The sequence below is a fragment of the Oncorhynchus gorbuscha genome, linkage group LG12 (assembly GCF_021184085.1).
Source record: "Oncorhynchus gorbuscha isolate QuinsamMale2020 ecotype Even-year linkage group LG12, OgorEven_v1.0, whole genome shotgun sequence".
Taxonomy (NCBI): Eukaryota; Metazoa; Chordata; class Actinopteri; order Salmoniformes; family Salmonidae; genus Oncorhynchus; species Oncorhynchus gorbuscha.
Window position 1 is genome coordinate 42193701 of NC_060184.1, and position 27177 is coordinate 42220877.

The 27177-nt window shown below is 42.4% G+C and overlaps 1 protein-coding gene across 3 annotated transcripts in view; it reads left to right on the top strand.

Annotated features, from left to right (window-relative positions):
* Positions 1 to 27177, top strand: part of grm1a (glutamate receptor, metabotropic 1a) — a 55784-nt gene that overhangs the window by 27259 nt on the left and 1348 nt on the right. For 2 of the 3 annotated variants that reach the window (XM_046292146.1, XM_046292148.1), the window contains exons 4-9: positions 11562 to 11797; positions 12076 to 12084; positions 16714 to 16960; positions 19700 to 19868; positions 20610 to 20736; positions 25135 to 26065. In XM_046292146.1, the coding sequence (XP_046148102.1) occupies positions 11562 to 11797; positions 12076 to 12084; positions 16714 to 16960; positions 19700 to 19868; positions 20610 to 20736; positions 25135 to 26065 (1719 nt within the window). The remainder of the gene's footprint in view (positions 1 to 11561; positions 11798 to 12075; positions 12085 to 16713; positions 16961 to 19699; positions 19869 to 20609; positions 20737 to 25134; positions 26066 to 27177) is intronic. The other variant, XM_046292147.1, reaches the window with a different exon arrangement.

Below are 27177 nucleotides of genomic sequence, written 5' to 3' on the forward strand. Positions count from 1 at the left end.
GACAGATATTAGCTGATCAAAACACAGCCTGCTATTCCATGCTAATTTGTGTCGTTGCTTGCCAGTCGAGTGAGACGCTGTTGATGTGTATGTGAGAAAGAAAGACAGAGAGAGAGAGAGGAAGAGAGATGGTATTAGACCTTAGGGTTGAGGGAGTGTGAAAGACGGGCAAAGACACACAGAGAGAAAGAGAGCGAACAAGGTTAGGCTTCTAGTTGAAATAGGGAGCAAGATAGAGGTAGAGTGACTTGACTGAGATGTAGAGAGAAGGAGACGTGAAGGGAGGGATTATGAGAAATGGAGAGAGAGGATTTCTTCCTATGACAGACAAAAATGCATAAAATCCAAGAGTGAGAGAGAGTGAGAGAGAAACAGACTGAGAGAAAGAAAGAGAATCAGACACACAGATACAGACAGACAGATGGGCAGGTTTAGAGTCTGAGAGCTCTTGTTTTAGAGCTCTGCTGTTGAACACTCGCCTGCTCTTCAGAGGAGGGCCAGGTGCACTCTCATACGGGAATAGTTTATTCCTGCAGCCCCAGGCCTGCTTTAACACCCCACAGTACTTACACCACTCACTCTCCTCTTGTGTTATATTCTATTCTCGGTCAGATGGCTTGTCTTTTGTCTCCATCTCCCAGTGAAGTTGCTGAGGGTAACTAGCGGGGGAAGGAATCAGACAGTTGCAGATTGATCATCTCCATGGTTTCGCTACATCTGTTGCCCTTACCATTGTGTCAATCTTTGGGTGCTGTCACAATCTGTGAATGACAATCAGGTCCATTTGTAGAGATCTTCAGGGACTCTAGTGCCTTGGTCTGTAGTTTGAATCAAGATATTTTTCACGACTTCAGTCATTGTTTCATATCAGCATACAATAGATAGATTAATGTAATTCATAAGGAATTTCATCATGCATCAAGGCACAGCTAAGCAACAGTGGAATGTACTGTAGTTAGTTGAATGTGGTTAGGTTGCATCATTGTGTCAGAGAGCATTTTGCTATATGTTTAATATCTCTGACTCTCTCTCGTTTGACTATGATAAAACGATGCAGCACTAGACCATAATGAAACAGACATTTTTCGTTGCTGATATCCAACAGCCCAGAAAAGTATTCTTTCCCCTTTCTTTTTGAATTAACATTAAAACATTACTCATGATCATTTTAGGTAACTCAAATATTTACTTTCTGAAACAAAGTTTAATGGACCTTCGTTCACATGGAGCACTTTTTATAAAAAATGTTTCACCCATGGATTTGCCTTTCAAAGTGAATCATCCAAGTAGGTATTTGAATGTCTGGTTCCCTACCTTTGATTGTCTGGGTTGGCATGTGCCTAGCAATGGCATGAAAAGTAGGTTCCAAATGAAAGACACCAAAACAACTCTCCATCTCTAGCTTGCAAAACACAAACCTCAAAAACAATGTTTAAGGTTAAATTTAAGCATTAACTCTGAATTTTGAAGGTTAGGGTTAAGTTTAGGCATTAACTGTAATGGGTGCGTGTTGGTGGCAGGGAAGTCAGGCGCAGGAGAACGAACTTGGTCTAAATGGAGTAGTTTTAATAAGTGCTCACAAAAACCAAAATATACAAAATAATCAAAGTGGGTACAAAACCCGTCGCACACCAACACACAACTTGCACATAACATACAATCAAACAATCTCCGACAAGGACATGAGGCTACATATGTCATCAGCCTGAGATTCTGCAGGGAGCCAGGTGTTTTGGGTCATCCCTGGCTAGAAACAGAGGGTTAAATACACAACATGTAATTGATGGGATTGGACCCAGGTGTGAAGGAAGACAAGACAAAACCAATGGAAAATGAAAAATGGACCAGCGATGGCTAGAAGGTCGGTGACGTCGACCACCGAACACCGCCCGAACAAGGAGAGGGACCGGCTTCGGCGGAAGTCGTGACATTAACTCAGAAATCTTAAGGTTAGGCATTAACCCAGAATGGTTAAGGTCAAGCTTACGATTTGGGATAGGCTTAAAACAAAAATCTAAAAAAAATAACTTTCTATCGCTGGATTCGAATTTTCAACCTTTGGAATCCGCCATCCCCGTCCACAACGCCTTAGCAAAACCGAAACCTACTTGAAGGTAACAGTGCTCACAGTTGGCCCTAGTGGCCAGTTGCCACATCATCTCCCGATGTCCTCAAACACTTGATTGATGTGAAATACTGACTTGTATCACGAGTGACCTGGCTGGATTTGGCATTAGATTTAATGTATGTGATGTGATGTCTTGGTGATATGAATCCACTTCAATCAGTATAGATGAAGGGAAGGAGACAGGTTAAAGAATGATTTTTAAGCCATGAGAAAATTGAGACATTGATTGTGTATGTATGCCATTTAGAGGGTGAATGGGCAAGACAAAAGATCTAAGATCTATGGTAGGTAGTAGGTGCCAGGCGCACCAGTTTGAGTGTTTCAAGAACTGCAACACTGCTGGGTTTTTCACTCTCAACAGTTTCTCGTGTGTATCAAAAATAACGGAGGACCAAGGCACTCTTCATATAATTAATTAAAATGCCTTTATTTGTATGGCATGTTCAATGGACAACTCCAATGCATTTCGGCTGCATGGCCTTCATTAGGAAGTACAAAGATGCGCTAATACAATGTTCTCTTTTGAACAGCGTTTTCCAATCAACCCTGATTTGAAGTGGTTACAGAATTCATTGGACAACACCAAGTAAACAATACTATATATTAGATATGTAATCAAAATGCAATTCAAGGCTAGAAGCATTAGAACCATTAGAAAAGACAAATTAGTTCTAGTCTGGAATAGTACTGGGCAAAGTGGTGAGAGTAGGGGAGCCATACATTTTATAGTACACTAAATCACAGCAAACAACTGTGTACATCAAGAATGGTCCACCATCCAAAGGACATCCAGCCTACTCGACACAACTGGACACAATTCGAGTCAACATTGGCCAGCATCCGTGTGGAATGCTTTCGACACCCTGTAGAGTCCATGCCCCGACAAATTGAGGCTTTTCTGAGGGCAAAAGGGAGTGTGTTTTGTACTCTCAATGTATATTCTCCCTCAGGATGTGGTTGGAGGTAACACTGAACAGATGTCCCATCACAAGGGGGCACTAACACCTCATGTCAGGACGGGACGTCCCGTAGAGGGAACCATAGATTTAGGGAGAAGGTTTGAAGGGAGCAGTATCACACCGTGTGATGAGCTCTGAGCCCCAGCGTGAGCTACACACACTAGTCTACTCTACAAACCTTCCCAGCATAGTGGACTCAGCTGTGTAGAGAAGCACATCTGTGGCTCTAGAACCCTTGACAGCTGTCTCTGACCTGCTTACTGATTTTACTTCATTACCCAGGGGAAATTGCATTTGATGCATTAAAAGCAACAGGCACAGAATGTGTCATCAATATGTTGTTACAGCAATCACTGAAATGCAATAGGCTACAGTTATGTTAACTCAATGGTGAATCACTCTTTTGATCAGGATTGACACAAAAAACTGCTCACAGATTACTTTCCCCAACAGCGTTGGCTGTTTAGTTGCAACATATCTACCTTTAGTCACCACCACCAGGGCCTTTTCCATCCAATACCCAATGTCCCCCATTAGAAAGACTGTGTGGGGAGCATAGTCAGTCACATACACGCAATTAGCACCATACCTTTAGCTCCCCATCTAATGCTGCCTGCCTCAATGCTGTTATTACTACTGCATTTGAATAAGTTGCTTTTCCATTCATATTCTCTCAGAACACATGCGAATACTGTATAGTACAGTATTTACACTGTAATTTGCCTCACCTCTGTAATCACTGATAACGGCTACATAAGGAATATGTGATCGGGAGACTGATTTTCTTCTGTTATTTTTACTCCTGTCCTTGCATCTATTTTCACCAGTGTTGCTTTGGTAGGCCTGGGACAGACGAGGACAGCCTTGGCTACCAGCATGGGGTGCATTATAGTGAAGTAGGTCAGTATAGTGAGACAGAGGGGGTCTGCCTGCCAGTGATTCCTGCCTTACAGATTATATTTCAACCATTTCCTCAGAAAAGGCTGTGAAGTGAAGGGTGCTGTTCTTTATAGGCGGCCCCTGTTTCAGCATTATAGAGATGATCTCTAAGTCTCTATTTCCCCACTTAGGATTATCCCCCGGTGTGTGTGGCATGATCTCTGCGCCTGACAGGACATACACCAGTGTGTGCCTGTGTATGATTCGAGAGGCCCAGCTCTACTCCTCTCCTCCCTCTGCCATGATGCTACCCTTTTACCCCATTATACAAATCTAGGTTTAGATTAAGTTTATTGGCTAGTCAAGGGATATCCCTTTCAGGTTATAGCTGTGATTCGTGTTTTGATGGAGAAAGTAAATTTTGCTCCCTGAGGTTAGCGTGTTGCTAACGTTACAATCCCCATGGAGATTTGGTTTTGTTTGATGAGAGGCTAGGAGACTTGGGTGAATGGCTCTGAGTCTAGGCTTGTCCGTCAAACAATAGCCTCTCAGGAACATATCTCAACACAGAAAGTCCACAGTTTTAAGATAATAGCACAATTCTAGCACATATCGCATACTGTAGAATGCCACAGAGGAGGCAAAGATATGTCTACAGCTTTGTGTGTGATTACACACAATAGTAGTTTCACAAAGTCTTTCACAGTTGACTTATGAGTCTAAATTGCATTTCTTTTTGTTTCACTGAACTGTAGGCTTTACACACAGAATTTGAATATTCATAATGTGCCACAGAATTGAATTGATAAACAGAAAACATTGTCAAGGACATCTCTCTCCAATTGATGCATTCGTTTTCTTTCTAGTATGAAGGACTAGTGAATGACATTGAAATGATCAGAAAGGGCATGCTGGGTTGGCATCTGGATGTCATTGTGAGATCAGAACACGCTGAGGCTGAAACAATTTCCTTGATGGCCCCCTAGCTCACTTTTCCCTTGTTATAGTTCGCACACATGCAGTACTCATGAAAATGCATGCATACATGTGCATGCACACATACACAATTGAACAATTGCACACACACACACACACACACACACACACACACACACACACACACACACACACACACACACACACACACACACACACACACACACACACACACACACACACACACACACACACACACACACACACACACACACACACACACACACACACACACACACACCAGGAAAACATGAAAACAGTCACTATGGTTCGGGAAAACACATTTCCTATGTAATACTTAAATATGGAGAATTGCCGGCTGGTAGCCAGTTAGCAGTAAATCTGTCTCTCCAAACACAGTATGCCATCGGTCCAAGGCAAACGGATCTGGGAGATGAATCTCTAAACTGGGGCGTGATGAATAAGTAAAGGCTGCTTGATCTGGATAGTGTTTTAATGGATCCCAGCTCGGCCAGGGTCGTTGAGCTGCCTCGGGAGAGGCCTGGCCTGCCTACCGTCATCTAGCTAACAAACTGCCACCTCTCTCATGCAAAATGAACTGGATCAGGAAGGAAGAGAAGGGGAAGAGGGAAGAAGAGAATGATGAAGAAGGGAAGATGGGGGAGGTTGCGCAAAATAGAAAAACAGGGAGAAAGAAGACAAGGAGAAAGAGAAAAGAGGGAGCGAAGGAAAGAGGGGGTGGGTTAAGATTGAGAGAAAGAAAGGAGAGAGAGTGGGAACTGCGGGGTGAGGAGACAAGATAGGGTAGAGGTAGGGCTTGGCTCTATACATTTCAAACGTTATGGTGGTTTGAATATAAATCGGGTCATTTGGCATTCTACTGGTCTTTAGACACCTACGTTTATTTGGGTATTCTTATTAAGTGTCTGCTTGTGTCAAATGAGCCAGAACAAGGCAACGCATAATGAATCTCTTTATTATCTACTTTTCAAGAAACTATTTGACAATCCATTCTCTCTCTCAGGAGAGAGTGCATGTGATTAAGGCTCTTCCCCGCCAATGAATTCATGGCTTCATAAATATACAAATGCGTTAGCTATCAAACTGGAACTAGATCATCTGAAATAGCCTGGGGGATTTGTTTGTTTGTTCTCTCTCCTGGCACTCAGACCAGTCAACTGAAAGATCTGCTGTGTTTTAGCTATTAATTATCTAACTGTTGGCTCGGAAGCTCTTCCACAACGTTGTCTCACAACACTAAGCATCCGTCAATCATTTGGCCAATGTTCTCTCACACACACACACACACACGCACACACACACACACACACACACACACACACACACACACACACACACACACACACACACACACACACACACACACACACACACACACACACACACACACACACACACACACACACACACACACACACACACACACACACACACACACACACACACACAGATATCTCTAATTGACCACTTGATGCATGTGGTAATTTGGCCTTAAGTATATTTCTCTAGGAAAACAGTTGAATTTGATAGTAATTTACTGGAATAACAGGGAAGGAATATGCTAGAAATGATGATGCCTCCAGTAATTAAACTAGCCTAGCTGTGGTGTGGTGGGAGTAATATTAATCCCATATGGAAACGAAATAGAAGAAACAAACAATATTCTTATGTGTTCTACCTGGAACTTCTAAGTAATACATATGGCAGCAAATACACATAACAGATTAATACAAAAAGAATTATGAAAATATAATTACAATATAGAATGGCAGAGGAAGATCATTTTTTACAAGCTAATAAGTAATCGAATATCTGATAAGATCATTTATGTTTTTCTGTATGTTGGTGGTGTATTTGTGTGTGTTTTTACAGCGACCTTTACAGAGAACATACACTTTTATTATCATTTTAATTGATGACTCATATAAGTAATATACGTTGTCTTAAATATGTCACACCATATCTAAACTCAGCAAAAAAATAAGCGTCCCTTTTTCAGGACCCTGTCTTTCAAAGATAATTCGTAAAAATCCAAATAACTTCACATATCTTCATTGGAAAGGATTTAAGCACTGTTTCCCATGCTTTTTCAATTAATGAACATACACCTGTGGAATGGTTGTTAAGACACTAACAGCTTACAGACGGTAGGCAATTAAGGTCACAGTTATGAAAACTTAGGCCACTAAAGAAGCTTTTCTACTGACTCTGAAAAACACCAAAAGAAAGATGCCCAGGGTCCCTGCTCATCTGTGTGTATGTCCCTTAGGCATGCTGCAAGGAGGCATGAGGACTGCAGATGTGGCCAGGGCAATAAATTGCAACGTCCGTACTGTGAGACGCCTACATCGCTACAGGGAGACATCGCTACAGGGAGGACGAACAGCTGATCATCCTCGCAGTGACAGACCACGTGTAACAACACCTGCACAGGATCGGTACATCCGAACATCACACAGGTACAGGATGGCAACAACAACTGCCCGAGTTACACGAGGAACGCACAATCCCTCCATCAGTGCTCAGACTGTCCGCAATATGCTGAGAAAGGCTGGACTTAGGGCTTGTAAGCCTGTTGTAAGGCAGGTCCTCACCAGACATCACCAGCAACAACGTCGCCTATGGGGACAAACCCACCGTCGCTGGACCAGACAGGACTGGAAAAAAGTGGAGGGTCCGTCATAGTCTGGGGCGGTGTGTCACAGCATCATCGAACTGAGCTTGTTGTCATTGCAGGCAATCTCAGCGCTGTGCGTTACAGGGAAGACATCCTCCTCCCTCCTCCCCCTTCCTGCAGGCTCATCCTGACATGACCCTCCAGCATGATAATGCCACCAGTCATACTGCTCGTTCTGTGCGGGATTTCCTGTCAGTGTTCTGTCATGGCCAGCAAAGAGCCCGGATCTCAATCCCATTGAGCACGTCTGGGACCTGTTGGATTGGAAGGTGAGGGCTAGGGCCATTCCCCCCAGAAATGTCCGGGAACTTGCAGGTGCCTTGGTGGAAGAGTGGGGTAACATGTGGGGCGGCAGGTAGCCTAGTGGTTAGAGCATTGGACTAGTTATCGAAAGGTTGCAAGATCGAATCCCCGAGCTGACAAGATAAAAATCTGTTGTTCTGCCCCTGAACAAGGCAGTTAACCCACTGTTCCTAGGCCGTTATTGAAAATAATAATTTGTTCTCAACTGACTTGCCTAGTTAAATAAAGGTTAAAAAAAACATCTCACAGCATGAACTGCCAAATCTGGTGCTGTCCATGAGGAGATGCACTGCAGTACTTAATGCAGCTCTATGGACTCACCATATATTGACTTTTACTTTTGACCCCCCATTATTCCATTTCTGTTAATCACATGTCTGTCCACATGTCTGTGGAACTTGTTCAATTTCTCAGTTGTTGAATCTTGTTTTGTTCATACAAATATTTACACATGTTAAGTTTGCTGAAAATAAACGCAGTTGACAGTGAGAGGAAGTTTACTTTTTTGCTGAGTTTATGTAGGAAAATTACCACAAACATGTATTCGATTGAAGTTACCACAAATACCTCACTAAAATATAAAGCAAAACACAAAATCTTACCAGATACTTACTTATTAGATTTTTGTACAAACCATCTTCTCCTGCCATACAAGATTCTTATGAAATGTTCATCATTCTTTTCCATATAAGACAGCAATTGTATGTGTTTGATAGTATTAGTATAGCTGTGGTGGGTCTGTGTTTTCATGAATATTGGATAGAAATACCATTAACAGTATTCATGATACATGAACTCATGAAACTTAGCTAGGTATGAATTCAATCAAATTTGGCCTCCCTTGGTTTGACTGTTTTGATGAGATATTTAAACTAAGTAGATATAGCACAGCAGGATCCAGCGACAGCATGAAGAGAGAGGGAGAGAGTGTCATTTTTTCTTTATCACAAACTCCGATGTGAAAACAGCGATGCATGTCTACCTTGGCAACAACTCATAAATTATTCATTGAGATGTTAAATAAATGTTCCACACACACACACACCAAACCCAATCTCTCTCTCTCTGCCATAGCCTGCTGTTGCAGTTCTCCACGTCTATGGGGACAAATATTGGAGGTCCGTATATAACACTGTATCAAATTTAGAACATCAAATGCAGTCAGCTACCTTGGGTCAGGGAATGGACTAGACTAGTGATAGGGAGGGAGGGGGAGGGCGGGCGCAGGGAACAATAATTATGTTGTTGTGATTGTGAATATTTGATGGGTCGAAGAGTGACAGTGGTTTGGGATTTGAGCATAAATGCACATCGAGTGCACACACCCACACAGCCTCAGAGGCAAATGTGACTGTGACAAATCAGATGCATGTCTCTGGCCTAAACTCAATTATGGCAGAGGAAGTTATGATTCTGTTTGGCTAACCTTTCTAAAAAAAAACTTTAAAAACAAACACCCAGAATTCAGAGGTGTGTCAGTGGAGGATTATTTAGTGGCATCACCTTAACTGCGCTCGAGAAAGCAGGGAAACATTTTCCTGTGCTAAAAAAAAAACACTTAAAAATGTTCAAGCAGTCCACTACATCACTCTTTATATGCTTCATATCCCTTGGATTTCACAGTTTATCTCAGACCTCTTTTAAAATGGCAGAACATAACACACACCAACCTGGTCTCAGAGCATTTCGTATTATTCTGTGCGTATTCCCGAAGGCTCCATTTAGTATGATACGTTTCGTTTGGTATGGGTACATAAGACAGATTGTTACTTCAGGCAAACGGCTACACTCTAAAAATGAGGAGTTCAACAACGGTTTTTCGAAGATCCTCAAAGTTCTTTGAAAACCTTAAGGTTCTTGGCACTGAAAATTGCCCCCTAAAGGTACTTCCAAGAACCCCGTAGGAGGCGGGGTTAATCGAGGAACTTCCTTAGTTGGTGGGGGTTCTTGCAGGAACCTAACTGCCCAACTAAAACTAAAGCAACATTGAAAAAAATTAATTAAAAAATAAAATAATAATTTGACCTTTTATATAAAAAATATTATTATTAATAATAATAATAATAATAGGGGAGGGGGGGGGTAATTAAAAAAATTAACCCCAAAATAACTTAATGTGAAGTTTCAATGTGAAGGACCACTAAAGGATACTTTTTATTTTTAGAGTGTAGCAACCCAAAGTTTGCAAGTCTGAATCTCATCATGGACAAATTTAGAATTTAAACAACTTACTACTTTTTTTGCTACTTTGCAACTACTTTGCATGTTAACTAACCCTTCCTCTAACCCTTTAACCTAACTCCTAAACTTAACACTAACCTTAACCCTAACCTGGCTAACGTTAGCCATTGTAATTTGTAACATATCATATGAAACGGATGATGGAAATCCACAACTTAATACATACCATACTAAATGTAATTGATACTAAATGGAGGGTCTCGGATTTACTTACATAATAATATGAAATGCTCTGAGACTAGGTTGCACACACACACACACACCCTCACATATGCTCTTGCCCATCAGAATATCCCTTCTGCGCCTGGTAATTGGCTACTGGCTCACTTACGCTCTAATTGGAGGGTAGCTGTCAACTGTACAGATATTCAAGGCTGCTGTTTATTTTCTTTGTCTCTGTCTCTAGTCTTTCTTGTTCATCCCTCTAAGGGTCTCCAGGCTTCAAATGCATGTCTAAATGAGCTTAGTTTAATGGGGATTCTGACACAGATGGGAAGGAAAACCAACAAGGCGATTGGTGGACTGTAAGTAGAGTTGAAAATGAAGACGGAAGCCATGGGAAGAGGTATAGGAGGACGGGCTCATTGTAGTGGCTGGAATGGAATAAATGAAACCTTCCTCCTATAGCTCCTCCCACTAGCATCCACGGATCCACATAGAGATGGAGATAGTAGTGGAGACAGACCTTGGGAACATTCAGTGGTCACAGAGCTCACGCTAAGGGGCTAAAGATCCCTATAGATACCATAAAAACTATGGTAGACTTAAAGGCCACTGCCTATTACCTTGATGAGCAAAGGAGCAGACCTTTGCAGTGGGATTTGATTGTTGGGAAGGATAGGACATAGGACCACAATAGAAATAAGTCAAATACGTGTTTGTGTTTACCATAGACAATTCTTAATAAAGTGCAGAATTTTGTATGTGTACCTTGTTTTAAATGATCAAATAAACTAAGCAAAAAAAAAGAACTATGTTCTGCTACTCTTTTGTCCCCTTCTCTCTTCGTGTGGCCTGGTCTGAATGAACGCTGTCAATGAGGGTAACAAGACAGTGAGACTATTCTAACTGACTGACATCCTTGTTGGTTGGATACAGGTTACCTCCCATCTCCCAACAGTTCTATCAGATCAGTGTGCAGCTAGAATGCACTAACACTATTGCCACGGCTGGCAGAACGCCCAAGTGTCACTGGATGAATGTCTGAACTCCTGCTCATGAGTTAATGGGGAAATGTAACACAGACAATGATTTAGTCAATCATTTTGTTTTTCCATTGTAATGAACGTTTTTTTTTCTTCAGAATGAACTTGCTCTTGTTTTGATCAACCTCCCAATACAAATACGGTTCATTATCTGTGTGCTCAGTATTTTCTCTCTCTCTCTCTCTCTCTAGTGATGGATGGGCAGATCGAGATGAGGTGGTGGAGGGGTACGAACAGGAAGCAGAAGGTGGGATCACCATGAAGCTGCAGTCAGAGGAAGTAAAGTCATTTGATGACTACTTCCTGAAGCTGCGTTTGGACACCAACACACGGAACCCGTGGTTCCCAGAGTTCTGGCAGTACCGCTTCCAGTGCCGGCTGCCCGGACATCAACAGGAGATTAAGAAATACAAGAAAGTCTGCTCCGGTGAGAACGACTAATAAACTACACTAGGCTACCCAGAGGCATGAGGACTGAGCAGGGGTTAGGTTGGGAATCAACAAAAGCAATGGGAAGAAGATATATATACCATCATCAGATAACGATCATACAGTATTTTCTATTGTAATAATACATGATAAGACAAATGAGGACAAATGAATAGTTCATCTTATTGTTTTGAACATAGGCTAGCAATTATTGTATGATAATGTATTGTCTCCCTTTTTTCCTTTCCAAATACTCTCTCTGCTTACGAACAAAAGGTGATCTAGGTAAATTGAGTTGTTGCCCCGCCAATGATTAACATAGTGATTACATTTAACACCTGAAATGATGCTTGATAGGCATGCGTTCAAACATTTAGTAAGAAAAAACTATTTTAAGTATTGATGTTATTGTGAGTGTATTCACCTCAACATGAAGGTATTATACATGTACTACTGTGTAATACCTCACTATCTTAAGACATAAGTAAACCAAAATAGCTTGATCCAAACATTCAAAACATGACAAAATTGCAGAGCAGTGTAATGTAGCTATAATTTATGTTATTATGTTATTTTCTCTTCTTAAAGATCTCCAAGGTGGTAAGTGTATATTTCGAGATGAAAGAGATGCTGACTTTACCTGCACCTGCACTGTACTGTATAAGCACTTCACTTTGGCAAGACTTGTAGAGTTTGACTGGTGCTAGCTCTGAGGATTATGTTGGCATGTTGTACTACCACTAGACCAGTGAAATAAATAGAATACTCCAAATTGGCTGCTGTGCTCAGAGAAAGCCTGGGGTAGGGTCAAATCAGTCAAACTCTAATGCAGAAACTCTTGGGTTGTTAAAAAAAAAGTACTGCAATGTGAAGAGAGAACAAGGAAGAATGAGTCACTGAAACACCCTATTCAGTAGAACACCACTGTATGAGAGAGATGTGTTCTATATACGGTGCCTTGCAAAAGTATTCATCCCACTTGGCGTTTTTCCTATTTTGTTCCATTACAATCTGTATTTTACATTGATTTTTATTTGGATTTCATGTAATGGACAAACACACAATAGTCCAAATTGATGAAGTGAAAGGAGAAAAATAACTTGTTTCAAAAAATTCTAAAAAATACAAAACATAGAAGTGGTGCGTGCATATGTATTCACCCCCTTTGCTATGAAGCCTCTAAATAAGATCTGTTGCAACCAATTACGTTCAGAAGTCACATAATTAGTTAAAAGTCCACCTGTTAAAAGTCCACCTGTGTGCAATCTAAGTGTCACATGATCTGTCACATGATCTCAGTGTATATACACCTGTTCTGAAAGGCCCCAGAGTCTGCAACACCACTAAGCAAGGGACATCACCAAGCAAGCGGCACCATAAAGACCAAGGTGCTGTCCAAACAGGTTGTGGCAATGTTGTGGAGAAGTACAGATCAGGGTTGGGTTATAAAAAATATCAGAAACTTTGAACATCCCACGGAGCACCATTAAATCCCTTATTAAAAAATGGAAAGAATATGGCACCATAAAAAACCTGCCAAGAGAGGGCCGCCCACCAAAACTCACGGACCAGGCAAGGAGGCCATTAATCAGAGAGGCAACAAAGAGACCAAAGATAACCCTGAAGGAGCTGCAAAGCTCCACAGCGGAGATTGGAGTATCTGTCCATAGGACCACTTTAATATAATAATATATGCCATTTAGCAGACGCTTTTATCCAAAGCGACTTACAGTCATGTGTGTATACATTCTACGTATGGGTGGTCCCGGGGATCGAACCCACTACCCTGGCGTTACAAGCGCCATGCTCTACCAACTGAGCTACACAGGACCGTACACTCCACAGAGCTGGGCTTTAGTGAAGAGTGTCCAAAAAAAGCAATTTCTTAAATAAATAAGCAAACACAATTGGTGTTCGCCAAAAGGCATATGGGAGCCTCCCCAAACATATGGAAGAAGGTACTCTGGTCAGATGAGACAAAAATGTAGTTTTTTGGCCATCAAGGAAAACCTTATATCTGGCGCAAACCCAACACCTCTCATCACCCCGAGAACACTGTCGTGACGTTGTATTATTTAATGTGACGACTGTTGTTCATCGAATGATTAAAGTTTCTAATTGTGTGATTATCTGAATCAAGCAATTATTAGCTCATTGACCTGGGGCACCATGGGAAAACTAGTTTCTATAGGGTTTCTATTTCCCAAATTAACCCAAAGAATATCGATTTTACAACAGCCGCTAATTAACCAGTTGCCTCTACCAATCTCGTTCTGAACGTCGTATAGCCCGTGAATCTGCACAGACCCGGGTCTCACCAATGAATTCGTACCACACCAATCTTAGTTGAATATTTATTTACTAAATAGCTAAAATGATGATAAAAGATACACATAGACAAAACACATTATAGGCTATTGATCAGAACTTAGTATTATGGGCCAACACACTATGGCGCGTGTTACCCACGATGGGGATTTCAATAGAGAGAGAAAAAAGAAAGTACACAAGAGAAATATACATTTGGGTGAATTTGTCAGCTATGCTATTCTAACCCTAACCCGGCCCCAAACTGCCGCTCTTATGGGTCAGAATATAATGATGTAATTACGTGGGGATGATCTCCGAGAATTCTCTGCGTAGGCCTTCCGCTGTTCGATGACGCACTACTCCGGCGCACCTTTCTGAGAGTCCTCCCGATGTCAGTGTCCTTTTTGGCTTAGGAGTCTGTTCCCTCACCCTTTGCTCTGGAAGGGGTCTTCTGAGGACAGACAGCTCTGTAGCTCAGAGCTCACAGCATAGGAATGAAACCCTTTAGATACCACGATGGGAGATGGAGGCTAGGTGGTTCGACTTGAATTCACCCGCTTAGACATAGCTACTCATCCGTAGCTTGGGTAGAAAAGGATGACTTTGTCCTCATACTTGCGTTGCGTTCTGGGTTCGTTTACTTTTTAGACCTTGCTGCAGCTGGGGTCACGTAGTCTTGTTGTAAATTCTATACTCACAGGTTTTATACCCTTGGGTCAGAAGTGGGCGTAACCGCCTTTAGGGCAATTCTCTGGGCGTACCAAATTAATGAGGCAAGGTCTAGATTTGATTCGAATCCAATTTATACAACTAACTTAACATTTAATCTTCCCCAAAACATTCTCTTTGATTTGGATATTTTCCATACAATTTACAATGTATAAACATCAAACATATAATAGGAAAACTCTTCACATTACAATGTTTTCGTAATACCGTCATCTATTAACCTTTAATAACAAAACCAAAATTACATACATTTTCATATTCCATCTATCGTCATGACCACCATTGTGGCTGACGGAAACCATTGTTCCAATATCCCTTTATTTCATGTTTAATGTTCTGAGGCTGGTTCTCCATAGTAACAGGACAAAGGAATTTGTCTGTGGCCTGAGATTTACCAGGTGCGTGAGGGGTCATAACCCCCCCCCCCCCCCCCCCCATCTTCAGACCCCTAGATCTCTCCTCCTCTGTTGGGGTTGAGAGATCATCTGTAGGGTTGTGGTCTCCTGTAACCTGACCTGGTCAGGACAGTCATGACAACACCATCCCCACAGTGAAGCATGGTGGTGGCAGCATGGGGATGTTTTTCATCAGCTGGGACTGGAAAACTGGTCAAAATTGAAGGAATAATGGATTGCACTAAATACAGGGAAATTCTTGAGGGAAACCTGTTTCAGTCTTTGACACTGGGACAGAGGTTCACCTTCCAGCAGGACAATGACCCTAAGCATACTGCTAAAGCAATACTCGAGTGGTTTAAGGGGAAACATTTATAATGTCTTGGAATGGCCTAGTCAAAGCCCAGACCTCAATCCAATTGAGAATCTGTTGTATGACTTAAAGGTCGCTGTACACAAGCAGAACCAAGCCAACTTGAAGGAGCTGGAGCAGTGTTGCCTTGAAGAATGGGCTAGATGTGCCAAGTTTATAGAGACATAACCCAAGAGATTTGCAGCTGTAATTTGAAACTGCAAAAGGTGGCTCTACAAAGTTTTGCCTTTGGGGGGGTGAATAGTTATGCACGCTCAAGTTCTGTTTTTTTGTCTTAGTTCTTGTTTGTTTCATCCTCAAAAATATTTTGCATCATCAAAGTGGTAGGCATGTTGTCTAAATCAAATCATACAAACCCCCCAAATGTCAATTTTAATTTCATGTTGTAATGCAACAAAATAGGAAAAATGCCAAGGGGGGTGAATGCTTTCGCAAACCACTGTAGATTATCCCCTCTGCTGACTTTCTGCATGATCACCACAGACAAAAGACGGCCTTTTTCTGAATGTATTGAGAAACAATGGGAAAAGAAGGAGAGATAATGTATGAGATTTAAGCCGTTATAAGAAGAACACAAATATGGAGTGGCACCTCAGGTACGGTATGATAGAAGGGTGAATGAATATCTATTTTTTTAAATGTCCCTATTAGTGCTATGGTTACCTTATTCCCTGTGCTTGACAATGCTTTCAGCTGACTAACCAAAAATGCTTGTTACACAATAAGGTGTCCACAGACTTTACTGTTGCTTCCTCAAGATTCCTCCATCTTCTGTATCCTTTTGGGGAAAAATTAATAAGCTTCTGGACACCTTATTGTGATCTACTGTATAGTGTGTGCCAGTTATTTTGTGCTGCAAAAGAGAGATGTTTTGTTGTATTTTTTAAATCAAATTATAGTTCCAAACTCAGTTGTTTATCGGTTGAGTGAGAAGGAAGTTGTACAATTCTCTTGCCGTACAATATTATGTGTGCCTACATTTACACATTGATATGGCACTGTGAATCCAGCACAAACAAACAAAACGGCCACAGTCCTTAGAAAAACAACATCAACCAATTCCAAACCACCATTTTGACATTCTGGTAATTTCCCACTAATCCCCAGGCAATGAGAGTCTTCATGAGAACTACGTCCAGGACAGTAAGATGGGCTTCGTCATCAATGCTATCTATGCCATGGCCCACGGCCTCCATGACATGCACAGTGAGCTGTGCCCTGGCCAGCCAGGCCTGTGTGAGGCCATGGACCCCATTGACGGCAGCAAGCTGCTGGAGTACCTGCTCAAGACCACCTTCAGAGGGGTGTCAGGGGAGGATGTGTACTTCGACGAGAACGGGGACACTCCTGGCAGGTGAGGAGCGAGACGGGGAGGGGGCAGAATGTTGAGATGGAGAATTGTTGGTGAGCTGGCACACACCCAGAGAAAATTATTTAGTGAAGAGGTGCTGACTAACGGAGAATAAACTGGAAGCTATAAAAACAAATGTTTTTTTTACCCAAAAATGACTGGGAGGTTATACAGTGGCTTACGAAAGTATTCACCCCCCTTGGCATTTTTCCTATTTTGTTGCCTTAGAACCTGGAATTAAAATTGATTTTTGGGTGGTGTGTATCATTTAATGCAAAATATTTTTTATTGTGACACAAACAAGAAATAAGACAAAATAACTGAAAACTTGAGTGTGCATCACTATTCTACCCCCCAGTCAATAATTTGTAGAGCCACCTTTTGCAGCAATTACAGCTGCAAGTCTCTTGGTATGTCTCTATAAGCTTGGTACATCTAGCCACTGAGATTTTTGCCCATTCTTCAAGGCAAAACTACTCCAGCTCCTTCATTTTGTGTGGGTTTTGCTAGTGTACAGCAATCTTTAAGTCTTACCACAGATTCTCAATTGGATTGAGGTCTGGGCTTTGACTAGACAATTCCAAGACATTTAAATGTTTCCCCTTAAACCACTCAAGTGTTGCTTTAGCAGTATGCTTAGGGCCATTGTCCTGCTGGAAAGTGAACCTCCATGCCAGTCTCAAATCTCTGGAAGACTGAAACAAGTTTCCCTCAAAAATTTCCCTGTATTTAGCTCCATCCATTATTCCTTCAATTCTGACCAGGTTTCCAGTCCCTGCAGATGAAAACTTACCCACAGCATGATGCTGCCACCACCAAGCTTCACTGTGGGGATGGTGTTCTCGGGTGATGAGAGGTGTTGGGTTTGTGCCAGACATAGGGTTTTCCTTGATGGCCTAAAAACAACATTTTAGTCTCATCTGACCAGAGTACCTCTTCCCCAGGTATGGGAGAGTCTCCCACATGCCTTTTGGCGAACACCAAACATGTTTACTTATTTTCTTCTTTAGGAAATTGATTTTTTCTGGTCACTTTTCCGTATAGCCCAGCTCTGTGGAGTGTGCGGCTTAAAGTGGTCCTCTGGACAGATACTCCAATCTCTGCTGTGGAGCTTTGCAGCTCCTTCGGGGTTATCTTTGGTCTCTTTGTTGCCTCTCTGGTTAATGCCCTCCTTGCCTGGTCCATGAGTTCTGGTGGGCAGCCCTCTCTTGGCAGGTTTGTTGTGGTGCCATATTCTTTCAATTTTTTTAAATAATGAATTTAATGGTGCTCTGTGGTATGTTGAAAGTGTCTGATATTTTTTTATAACCCAACCCTGATCTGTACTTCTCCACAACTTTGTCCCTGACCTGTTTGGAGAGCTCCTTGGTCTTCATGGTGCCGCTTGCTTGGTGTAGTCACTTGCTTGGTGGTGCCCCTTGCTTAGTGGTGTTGCAGACTTTGGGGCCTTTCAGAAAAGGTGTATATATACTGAGATCATGTGACAGATCATGTGACACTTAGATTGCACACAGGTTGACTTTATTTAACTAATTATGTGACTAATGAAGGTAATTGGTTGCACCATATCTTATTTAGAGGCTTCATTGCAAAGGGGGTGAATACATATTTACTCACCACTTTTCCAGTTTTTTTAATGAACATTTTAAAGTTATTATTTTCAATTCACTTCACCAATTTGGAGTATTTTGTGTATGTCCATTACATGAAATTCAAATAAAAATACATTTAAATTACAGGTTGTAATGCAACAAAATAGGAAAAACGCCAAGTGGGATGAATACTTTCACAAGGCACTGTAGATATGAAGTGTGCGACTCTGTTTTTACAGAGCAGATTTTGTGTGAAATGACTATGAACACACATGCATGGGCATACATACACATACTGTACATGGACACACACACACACACACACACACACACACACACACACACACACACACACACACACACACACACACACACACACACACACACACACACACACACACACACACACACACACACACACACACACACACACACACACACACACACACACACACACACACACACACACACAGAGCATGTGGAATCATAATCATAATGGGCTGCGACTGGAACAGATTAAATGCATCTGTGTGCTGCAGCAGTCATTTCTACTTACAGCGTGTGCAGTCAGTCCTCTCAGTGTCACAAATCAAATCTATCCCTGACAGACAGGTGAAAAATAGCCCCAGTCACCTGTTATTTAGCCAGAGGTCACGGCTAGTACTCAGACATGCTACCACAATCACAATAGATCTAGATTCTGTGCACTCGTGTCTTTACATGAAAAACGTCTAACTATATTGAATGTAAGATGTTAAAGTAATTTTGGATAAAGGGGTCTGCTCTAAGCAAGGGACTTGTTATCATTAAGATAACTGCTTCTTATTTATTTTTTCTTTCTCCCTTTATCTCCATTTCTTGACCTTGCTCTGTTTTTCTCTCGCTCTCCCATAATCTCTCTCTGTGCCTCTCCCCCTCTTTCACCCCCTCCATCTATCTCCCACCTATCTCTTTAACTCTCTCTCTCCCATAATCTATATCTGCCTCTCCCCCTCTTTCACCCCCTCCACCCATCTCCTCTCCCCCTTTTACCCCCTCCATCCATCTCCCACCTATCTCCTCTCCCCCTCTTTTACCCCCTCCATCCATCTCCCACCTATCTCTTTAACTCTCTCACACCCCTTCACCAAATCTTCTCTCCCCCTCTCAGGTATGACATCATGAACCTGCAGAGTGTGGGTGACGGTAGCTATGACTACCAGCAGGTGGGCTCGTGGCACGAGGGCATCCTGAACATCGATGACTGGAAGCTGTGGATGAACAACAGCGACATGGTCCGTTCCGTCTGCAGTGAGCCCTGCTCCAGGGGACAGATCAAGGTACAGACACAACTGGGCCAAACCAGTCTAAGCCAGGCTGGACCAGGCTGGATTAGGAAAGGTCCTGTACCAGTCCATCAGGAATTCCCAGGACCCAGTTTCATAGAGAACTGCTCTGTCTGTGTTTCCACTCTGATGCTTTTGTTTAATTTGAACTAAGTTATCTCTGTAAATTGATCCCTAGTCCAGGAATGTATGTGCAGATTTCATCCTTGGTTGAAAAGGGTTGATTTTCAATGTGTTTTAACACAATGTTGTGGAGCCTTCAGTATCTTGAGGAAACACCTTGAGTCTCTCCAACCAGAGCCAGTATTATTCAGCCTGGCCAATAGCCCCCATAGGGTGCATGTAGACTCTCCTGTCTGCTTTAGCGGGGCCTTCTAACACTTTGTTTACTGCCCTGTGCTGTGCATCACCCTGTTTTGCATATAACAACGCTGAGAACATCCACTTTAGGAACAGGATAATGTAAATGCAACGGAGCTTGTCTTTTGGAATATCATTTGTGCTCGACTAAGGGAAAACTTTTACACCATAGGTTCTTATAATATGCACCAGAATTGACTAATTTATTTTAGCGAAGGGCCTAAAAATGCCCCATCAAAGCCATATTAGATGCTAATTACCAGTCTTTATATCTGATTGGGGTTGGTACTGTGTGGGTGTGGGGTTGTGGTTTGTTATTGTTTTGACTGTAAGCTTGTGACTTCTGGTGTTGACCCCTGACCTCTGTGTGATCAGGTGATCAGGAAGGGTGAAGTGAGCTGCTGCTGGATCTGCACCACCTGTAAGGACAATGAGATCCTCCGGGATGAGTTCACCTGTCAGGCCTGTGACCTGGGCTGGTGGCCCGATGATGATCTGGAAGGTAACTTACTAACAGGACACAATCTATCTATGTGCCATGATGACTGACTACTGCCTCTACCTGGCTGTAGCTCCCCCAGCTCGTACTCCCTCTAATCCTACCATCTCTAACCTGCATGTCTGCCCCCCTGCCCTCATCTCCTCCAACACCCACCTCACTAGTCTCCCAATCCACCATCACACACTGACAGTTTTCGCCCAAGTGTTTTTGTAAACTCAGTCCCCAACACTCTGCAACCTGCTCCCTGCTTGGTTCTCCCTGTGAAGGGACTGCAAATATCTGTCTATTCTTCCCCATTCCTTGCTAATGTTCTGATTTCTATGGTCCTTTATTCTCTTTGTGCCACCAAAAGACATGACTCTCTGCGCCATATACTATGTGTATACTATACTATACTATACTATACTATGTTCCTCTATATTAATTTAGGAGCGGCCTAAATCGTTACCGCCACTCCAAAAAGTATGATACATTTAAATATATATATATGATATTTCTGCCAAGATCCACTTTTAAAGGGATAGTGCCAGATTTGAGAAATTAAGCCCTTTTTCTACTTAGCCAGAGTCAAATGAACTCATGGATAATTCAAAGTTGCTAACTAGCATTAGCGCAATGACTGAAAGTCTACGGGACAGCTAGCATGGTACCATAGACTTCCAGGCATTGTGCTAATGCTAGTTTGCAATGGCTCACAAAACGACCTTCAACTTCATTCAAACTGTTCATTTGACTCTGGATAAGTAGAAAAAAAAGCTTGATTGCCAAAATCTGACCCTAACCCAGTAACATTTCAACATATATCTGTAGCAAAACAGAGTGAGCAGTGGTGCAAATGATAGCCACAAGCACACAACCAACACTCCCTACAGTGCAGTTCAGTTATATTTCAGATGGTGTCAACATAACATTTTCATGCATTTGAGAATAATTTTATTTTTAAAAGTCACTAGAACTGACCTTCTTACCGTTGTTCTATAAAAATAAAAATCCCCCTCCCCACTGCTACCTTTGCCACCTCTGCTGAAAAAAATCCTAGAGAAAAAACACTGACTCCGCCTTCCCCAACTCTCCTTTCATCTCACTTCCCGCTCTCTCATCTGCTTTCAGTCTCTCTATCTTTACCTTCCCCCTCTCGGGTGCCTCCCCTTCTCTTCTCATCTCTCTCGCTCCACTGTCATCCTGTTTTCTCATTGTTGCCTTGACCAAGGTTCCTTCAAATGTGTTGGTGCACTGAGCAAATTGGAGGTCTTGTGAGCAGAAACTTTGAATGTTGTGAGTGATTTGTGCTTCCAACGTACATTTATAGTGAACACTGAGGCTGTACCCTTACAGTTTTAGACAGTAGCCAATAGGCTATTGTGGCTATCTGATCATAATGTAAGTCTACCAACAGAACCAATGGAGCAAATCCCATAACATGCACATGGAAATAACTTTTGATTTACATGATAAAGCCTACAGTAGCCTATACGTGTTGTTCAAGAAACCACTTTACAAAATGAAATGTATTATTATTACCCCCTCTGCCTTTTGGCTTATTTGCATAATCAATCCTTTCTCAAAATACAACACTGCCCATTTAATTAAAACAAGCTTTTCAAAGGCCGCTTGAAATGGAGCCTACACGTTTTGTGCTCTTGTTGGAAGCAGTAACTCCACATTGCTGACCTATACTGATCTATAATTAGACTAATAACTCGCTAACTAGCAAATAATATCAACAAACATTAACATGCGCCGATCTGATCTGAAAAGCGCATTCACTCATGGGTGATTGAACAACCGCTCATGGGCTACCCCAGCCAATAGAATTCTACTCTGTTTTGCTCTGGGTCTGCCTTCAACACAATCACAGAGTCAATCTTGCAAAGTTAGATTTTCTTTGGTTTGATGCAATGAAAAGGGGCTGGTATAATGTTGATTCGATAACAGAAAAAACGTTGATCCATATAGTGCAAACTAATGGGGCAAACTTAGTGGATTTCAGTCTCTTGCGTCTCTGCGCAGTATACTGGACAGCGGTTCGAGCAGAGTTGAGCTCTCCTTCCTTCTCCCTCAGGTGAAAAATCACATTAGCTCATTGAGAGCCCGTTGATAGATTTCCAACAGTTTGTTGTCAGTGATTCCATTCCACTCTTTCCTATGATTCCCTATGCATGTCTGGGAATATCAATACCGCTGTCATTCCAGGTTACTGGGGAAAACAGTTTTACACCAGTGTTCAGAGAAGGGAAGGTGTTGTGCACTTGAGGAGCGAGAAGAGAGTGAGTCTGTTCAAAATATTCACAAAAAAACATAAGTTTAATTGAAGTAAAATTATTATATTTTTTTAAGTGAAAAGAAATAAATATTTTTCTCTGAAACATATGTGCCACAATTATTGGCACCCCTAGAAATTCTCATGAGTAAAAACTAGTTTAAGTATATTGCCATTCATATTTTATGTTTTCAAGTTCAACTGAGCGATTAGGAACACTTAAGTGGTGAGCCATGACTTCCTGTTTCACTGGGGTATAAATATGAGGTGACACACAGGCCAAGTTCCCATAGTCATCCATCACTATGGGAAAGACCCGAGAATACAGTAGTGATGTGAGGCAAAAGGTTATTGGCTATAATGGCTATAAGAAAATAGCTCAATGGTTGAAAATGCCCATTTCCATTATCAGGGCAATAATGAAGAAGTTTAAAGCAACTGAAGAGGTTAACAATGTACCTAGAAGAAGACGTGTGTCTATATTGACCCCACGCACAGTGAGGAGGATGGTTTGAGTGGCCAAAAAATCTACAAGGATCACAGCTGGAGAAGGATCAAGGATCACAGTTGCAGACGTTAGTTGGGTCTTGGGGTCAGAAAGTCTACAAAACTACGATCAGACGCCACCTACATAACCACACGTTGTTTGGGAGGGTTGCCATAAAAAACATTTGCTGTCATCAAACAATGAACTCAAGTGCCTACAGTTTGCCAAATGTTACTGGAACTTTCAATGGGACTGGATTCTATGGTCAGGTGAGACCAAAATAGAGCTTTTTGGAAACAAACACCAGAGGTGGGTTTGGCGTAGGCAGAAAGATAGTCATGCAGAAAAGTACCTCATTCCCACTGTGAAGTCTGGTGGTGGATCTTTGATGTTGTGGGGCTGTTTTTCTTCCAAAGACCCTGGGCAACTTGTTAGGATACATGGTATCATGGACTCCATCAAGTACCAGCAGATATTAAATCAAAACCTGACTGCCTGTGCTAAGAAGCTTAAACTGGGCTGTGGTTGGATCTTCCAGCAGCACAATGAACCAAAGCACACCTCAAAATCAACACAAAAATGGTTCCCTGATCACAGAATCAAGGTTTTGCCATGGCCATCCCAGTCCCCTGGCCTAAACCCCATAGAAAACCTGTGGGGTGAGCTGAAGAGGAGAGTCCACAAGCATGGACCTGGGAATCTGAAGGATCTGGAGAGATTCTGTATGGAGGAATGGTCTCAGATCCCTTGCCATGTGTTCTCCAACCTCATTACGCATTATAGGAGAAGACTCAGAGCTGTTATCTTGGCCAAGGGAAGTTGCACAAAGTATTGAGTGAAGGGGTGCCAATAATTGTGGCACACATATAGTTGAGAAACATATTTGTTTTATGATAAGAATGTATTTTTTCTTTAAATTATTTTACTTCAAGTAAAGGTTCAATTTTTGTGAATATTTTGTTTGAAAGACCAAGAGGATGAGCAATAAAGATTTTTTTCACAGCCTGTTTTGCTCATATTTACCAAGGGTGCCAGTATTAGTGGAGGGCACTGTATATCCAGATGAGATTTTGCATTAAGTTAGCTAACTAGTAAATCTATACATGTGATTTGGTTTATAAGGGCTAAGTGATGCTGGTTGTGATGGCATAGACGTAGGCAGGCATTGCCTGTGGTGGCGCTGACAGTAATGCTATTAGCTAGGAGTGCTGTGTAATTCAGGGGTTTTAAGATGAGTCTGGGGATGTCACTTTTCTCTCATTAAGCCCTTGCGAGTCTAAGTGTGTGTCGGATGACAAATCACCACCAATGCGACATGATGGACAGCCACACACACACAGAAACAGACACACACAGAGACACTTTACACTGCAGCATAAGTATGCTGACAGATTTGGAGCATGTGTATGTGTGTGTTCCTGAGTAATTTTAGGCCATCTTTGAAGGGCTATGATCTTCCCTATGTACCTCTTGACTTTCCACATTTCTAAATCTGTTCACTAGTCCTCTGCCTTCATCTACTCTCCCTCTCTTCAGTACACCCATGTTCCCAACTTCTCCATTTATAGTCCTTCCTACCTTTCCACAATTGACATGCTTCAATGATTATATAGGCAACAATAGCATCTCTCATTTCTTCTGTCCTCTGCAGGTTGTGTGCCCCTACCGCTGAAGTACCTGGACTGGTCAGATGTGGAGTCCATCGTGGCGGTGTGTTTGTCCTGCGTGGGCATCCTGGTCACCCTCTGGGTAACATTAATCTTCATGTTGTACCGCGACACGCCCGTAGTCAAGTCATCCAGCCGCGAGCTGTGTTACATCATCCTGGTGGGCGTCTTACTGGGATACATCTGCCCCTTCACCTTGATCGCCCATCCCACCGTGACCTCCTGCTACCTGCAGCGCCTCCTAGTGGGCCTCTCGGCTGCCATGTGCTACTCCGCTCTGGTCACCAAAACCAACCGCATCGCGCGCATCCTGGCCGGCAGCAAGAAGAAGATTTGCACCAAGAAGCCCCGCTTCATGTCAGCCTGGGCCCAAGTAGTCATCTCCTTCTTCCTCATCAGCCTGCAGCTCATCTTGGAGATAACCCTGATCATCCTGGAGCCGCCCATGCCCATCAAGTACTACCCCAGCATCCGCGAGGTCTACCTCATCTGCAACACCAGCACGGTGGGAATGGTGGCGCCGCTGGGTTACAATGGCCTGCTCATCATGAGCTGCACCTACTACGCCTTCAAGACGCGCAACGTCCCGGCCAACTTCAACGAGGCCAAGTACATCGCCTTCACCATGTACACCACCTGTATCATCTGGTTGGCCTTCGTGCCCATCTACTTCGGCTCCAACTACAAGATCATCACCACATCCTTCTCCGTGAGCCTGAGCGTCACCGTGGCGCTGGGGTGCATGTTCTCGCCCAAGATGTACATCATCATCGCCAAGCCGGAGAGGAACGTGAGGAGTGCCTTCACCACGTCCGATGTAGTCAGGATGCACGTGGGAGACGGCAAGGCGGCTCAGCAGAGCAAGAGCATTCTCAACATGTTCCGTAGGAAGAAGAACGAAAACGGAAGCACCAAGTGAGTAACCTTCAGTGATGTTCAGAACTCAGGGTCTAGAGATGAGGGCATATAGAAGGATAGAATAGGGCCTGCACACTCGTTTGGATCCAAAAGTAGTCTTGTGACTACAATAAAATTAGAGTGTGTATGCCCTATTCTGTCATTCTACAGTTTTTTTTCTGTCCAAATATGATGAATTATGAGTTGTGCTTGACTACACACTTCCTTGGTAGATAAGCCAATCAAGAACACAATATGATAGATAATCAGATTCACAGATTTAATCCTGAGATACTACATATTGATTTACCTCAGAATTTATCATATCTTCAAAGCTAGTCAGATTGCAAGATTAGCACGGAATAATGGGAGCGTATATTTCATGTATGATGGTTAAAGTGTAGATTTAAACGGGATTCCTAATAGGTGTTCCACAGCAAAGAACACTGACAGTGTCTAAAGTAAGGATTGAGATGGGGGATGAGAGAATGTTGTCTTTGAGTGTCGTCTCTCACCCGTGCTCCAATATGTCCCACTTAACCTCTTCCAATGGACAGAGGTTGACTGACCGGCTCATGTTTAGACACGGGCTTGGCAAACTCCTGTCCTTGAGGTCTGCAGTGTCTTTGGAAAATAATGTCTCAGTAGTTAGTAGGAGGAGGGTCGACTAATCTTTCTTCATAGCTCCAGACTGGTTGGCGATTACAAGGTATGCATGACTGCCAGTAGACACTGCAGCCTTCAAGGGAAGAAGATATACACACCCCTGGTCTAGGTGATTTAGGTTTATCCTGAATTATCCTCACATTTATCCCAGTTCGAAGCATGAAACCCTCTTTGTCTCCCTCACTAATCACATAAGAGAGACAAACCTAACCTATCCTGCTATGCACAGCGCTAAAGCCTCGTGTTATTTCCTTGTGTCAGACAGTACAGGCACCAGAAACATTTTACAAGTGCATGTTGCCCATCCCAGCTTGATAAACACTTACTTTAGATAAACAGGTCTACATTTGGTGGATGGCTCAAAGTACTTTGAATTAAGCCATCTATGGTTCATAATGCTGTTCAAACAGCACATTTTGAAATTATGAATCACAAAGTATTTAGTTACTGTAAATTCCAAGATT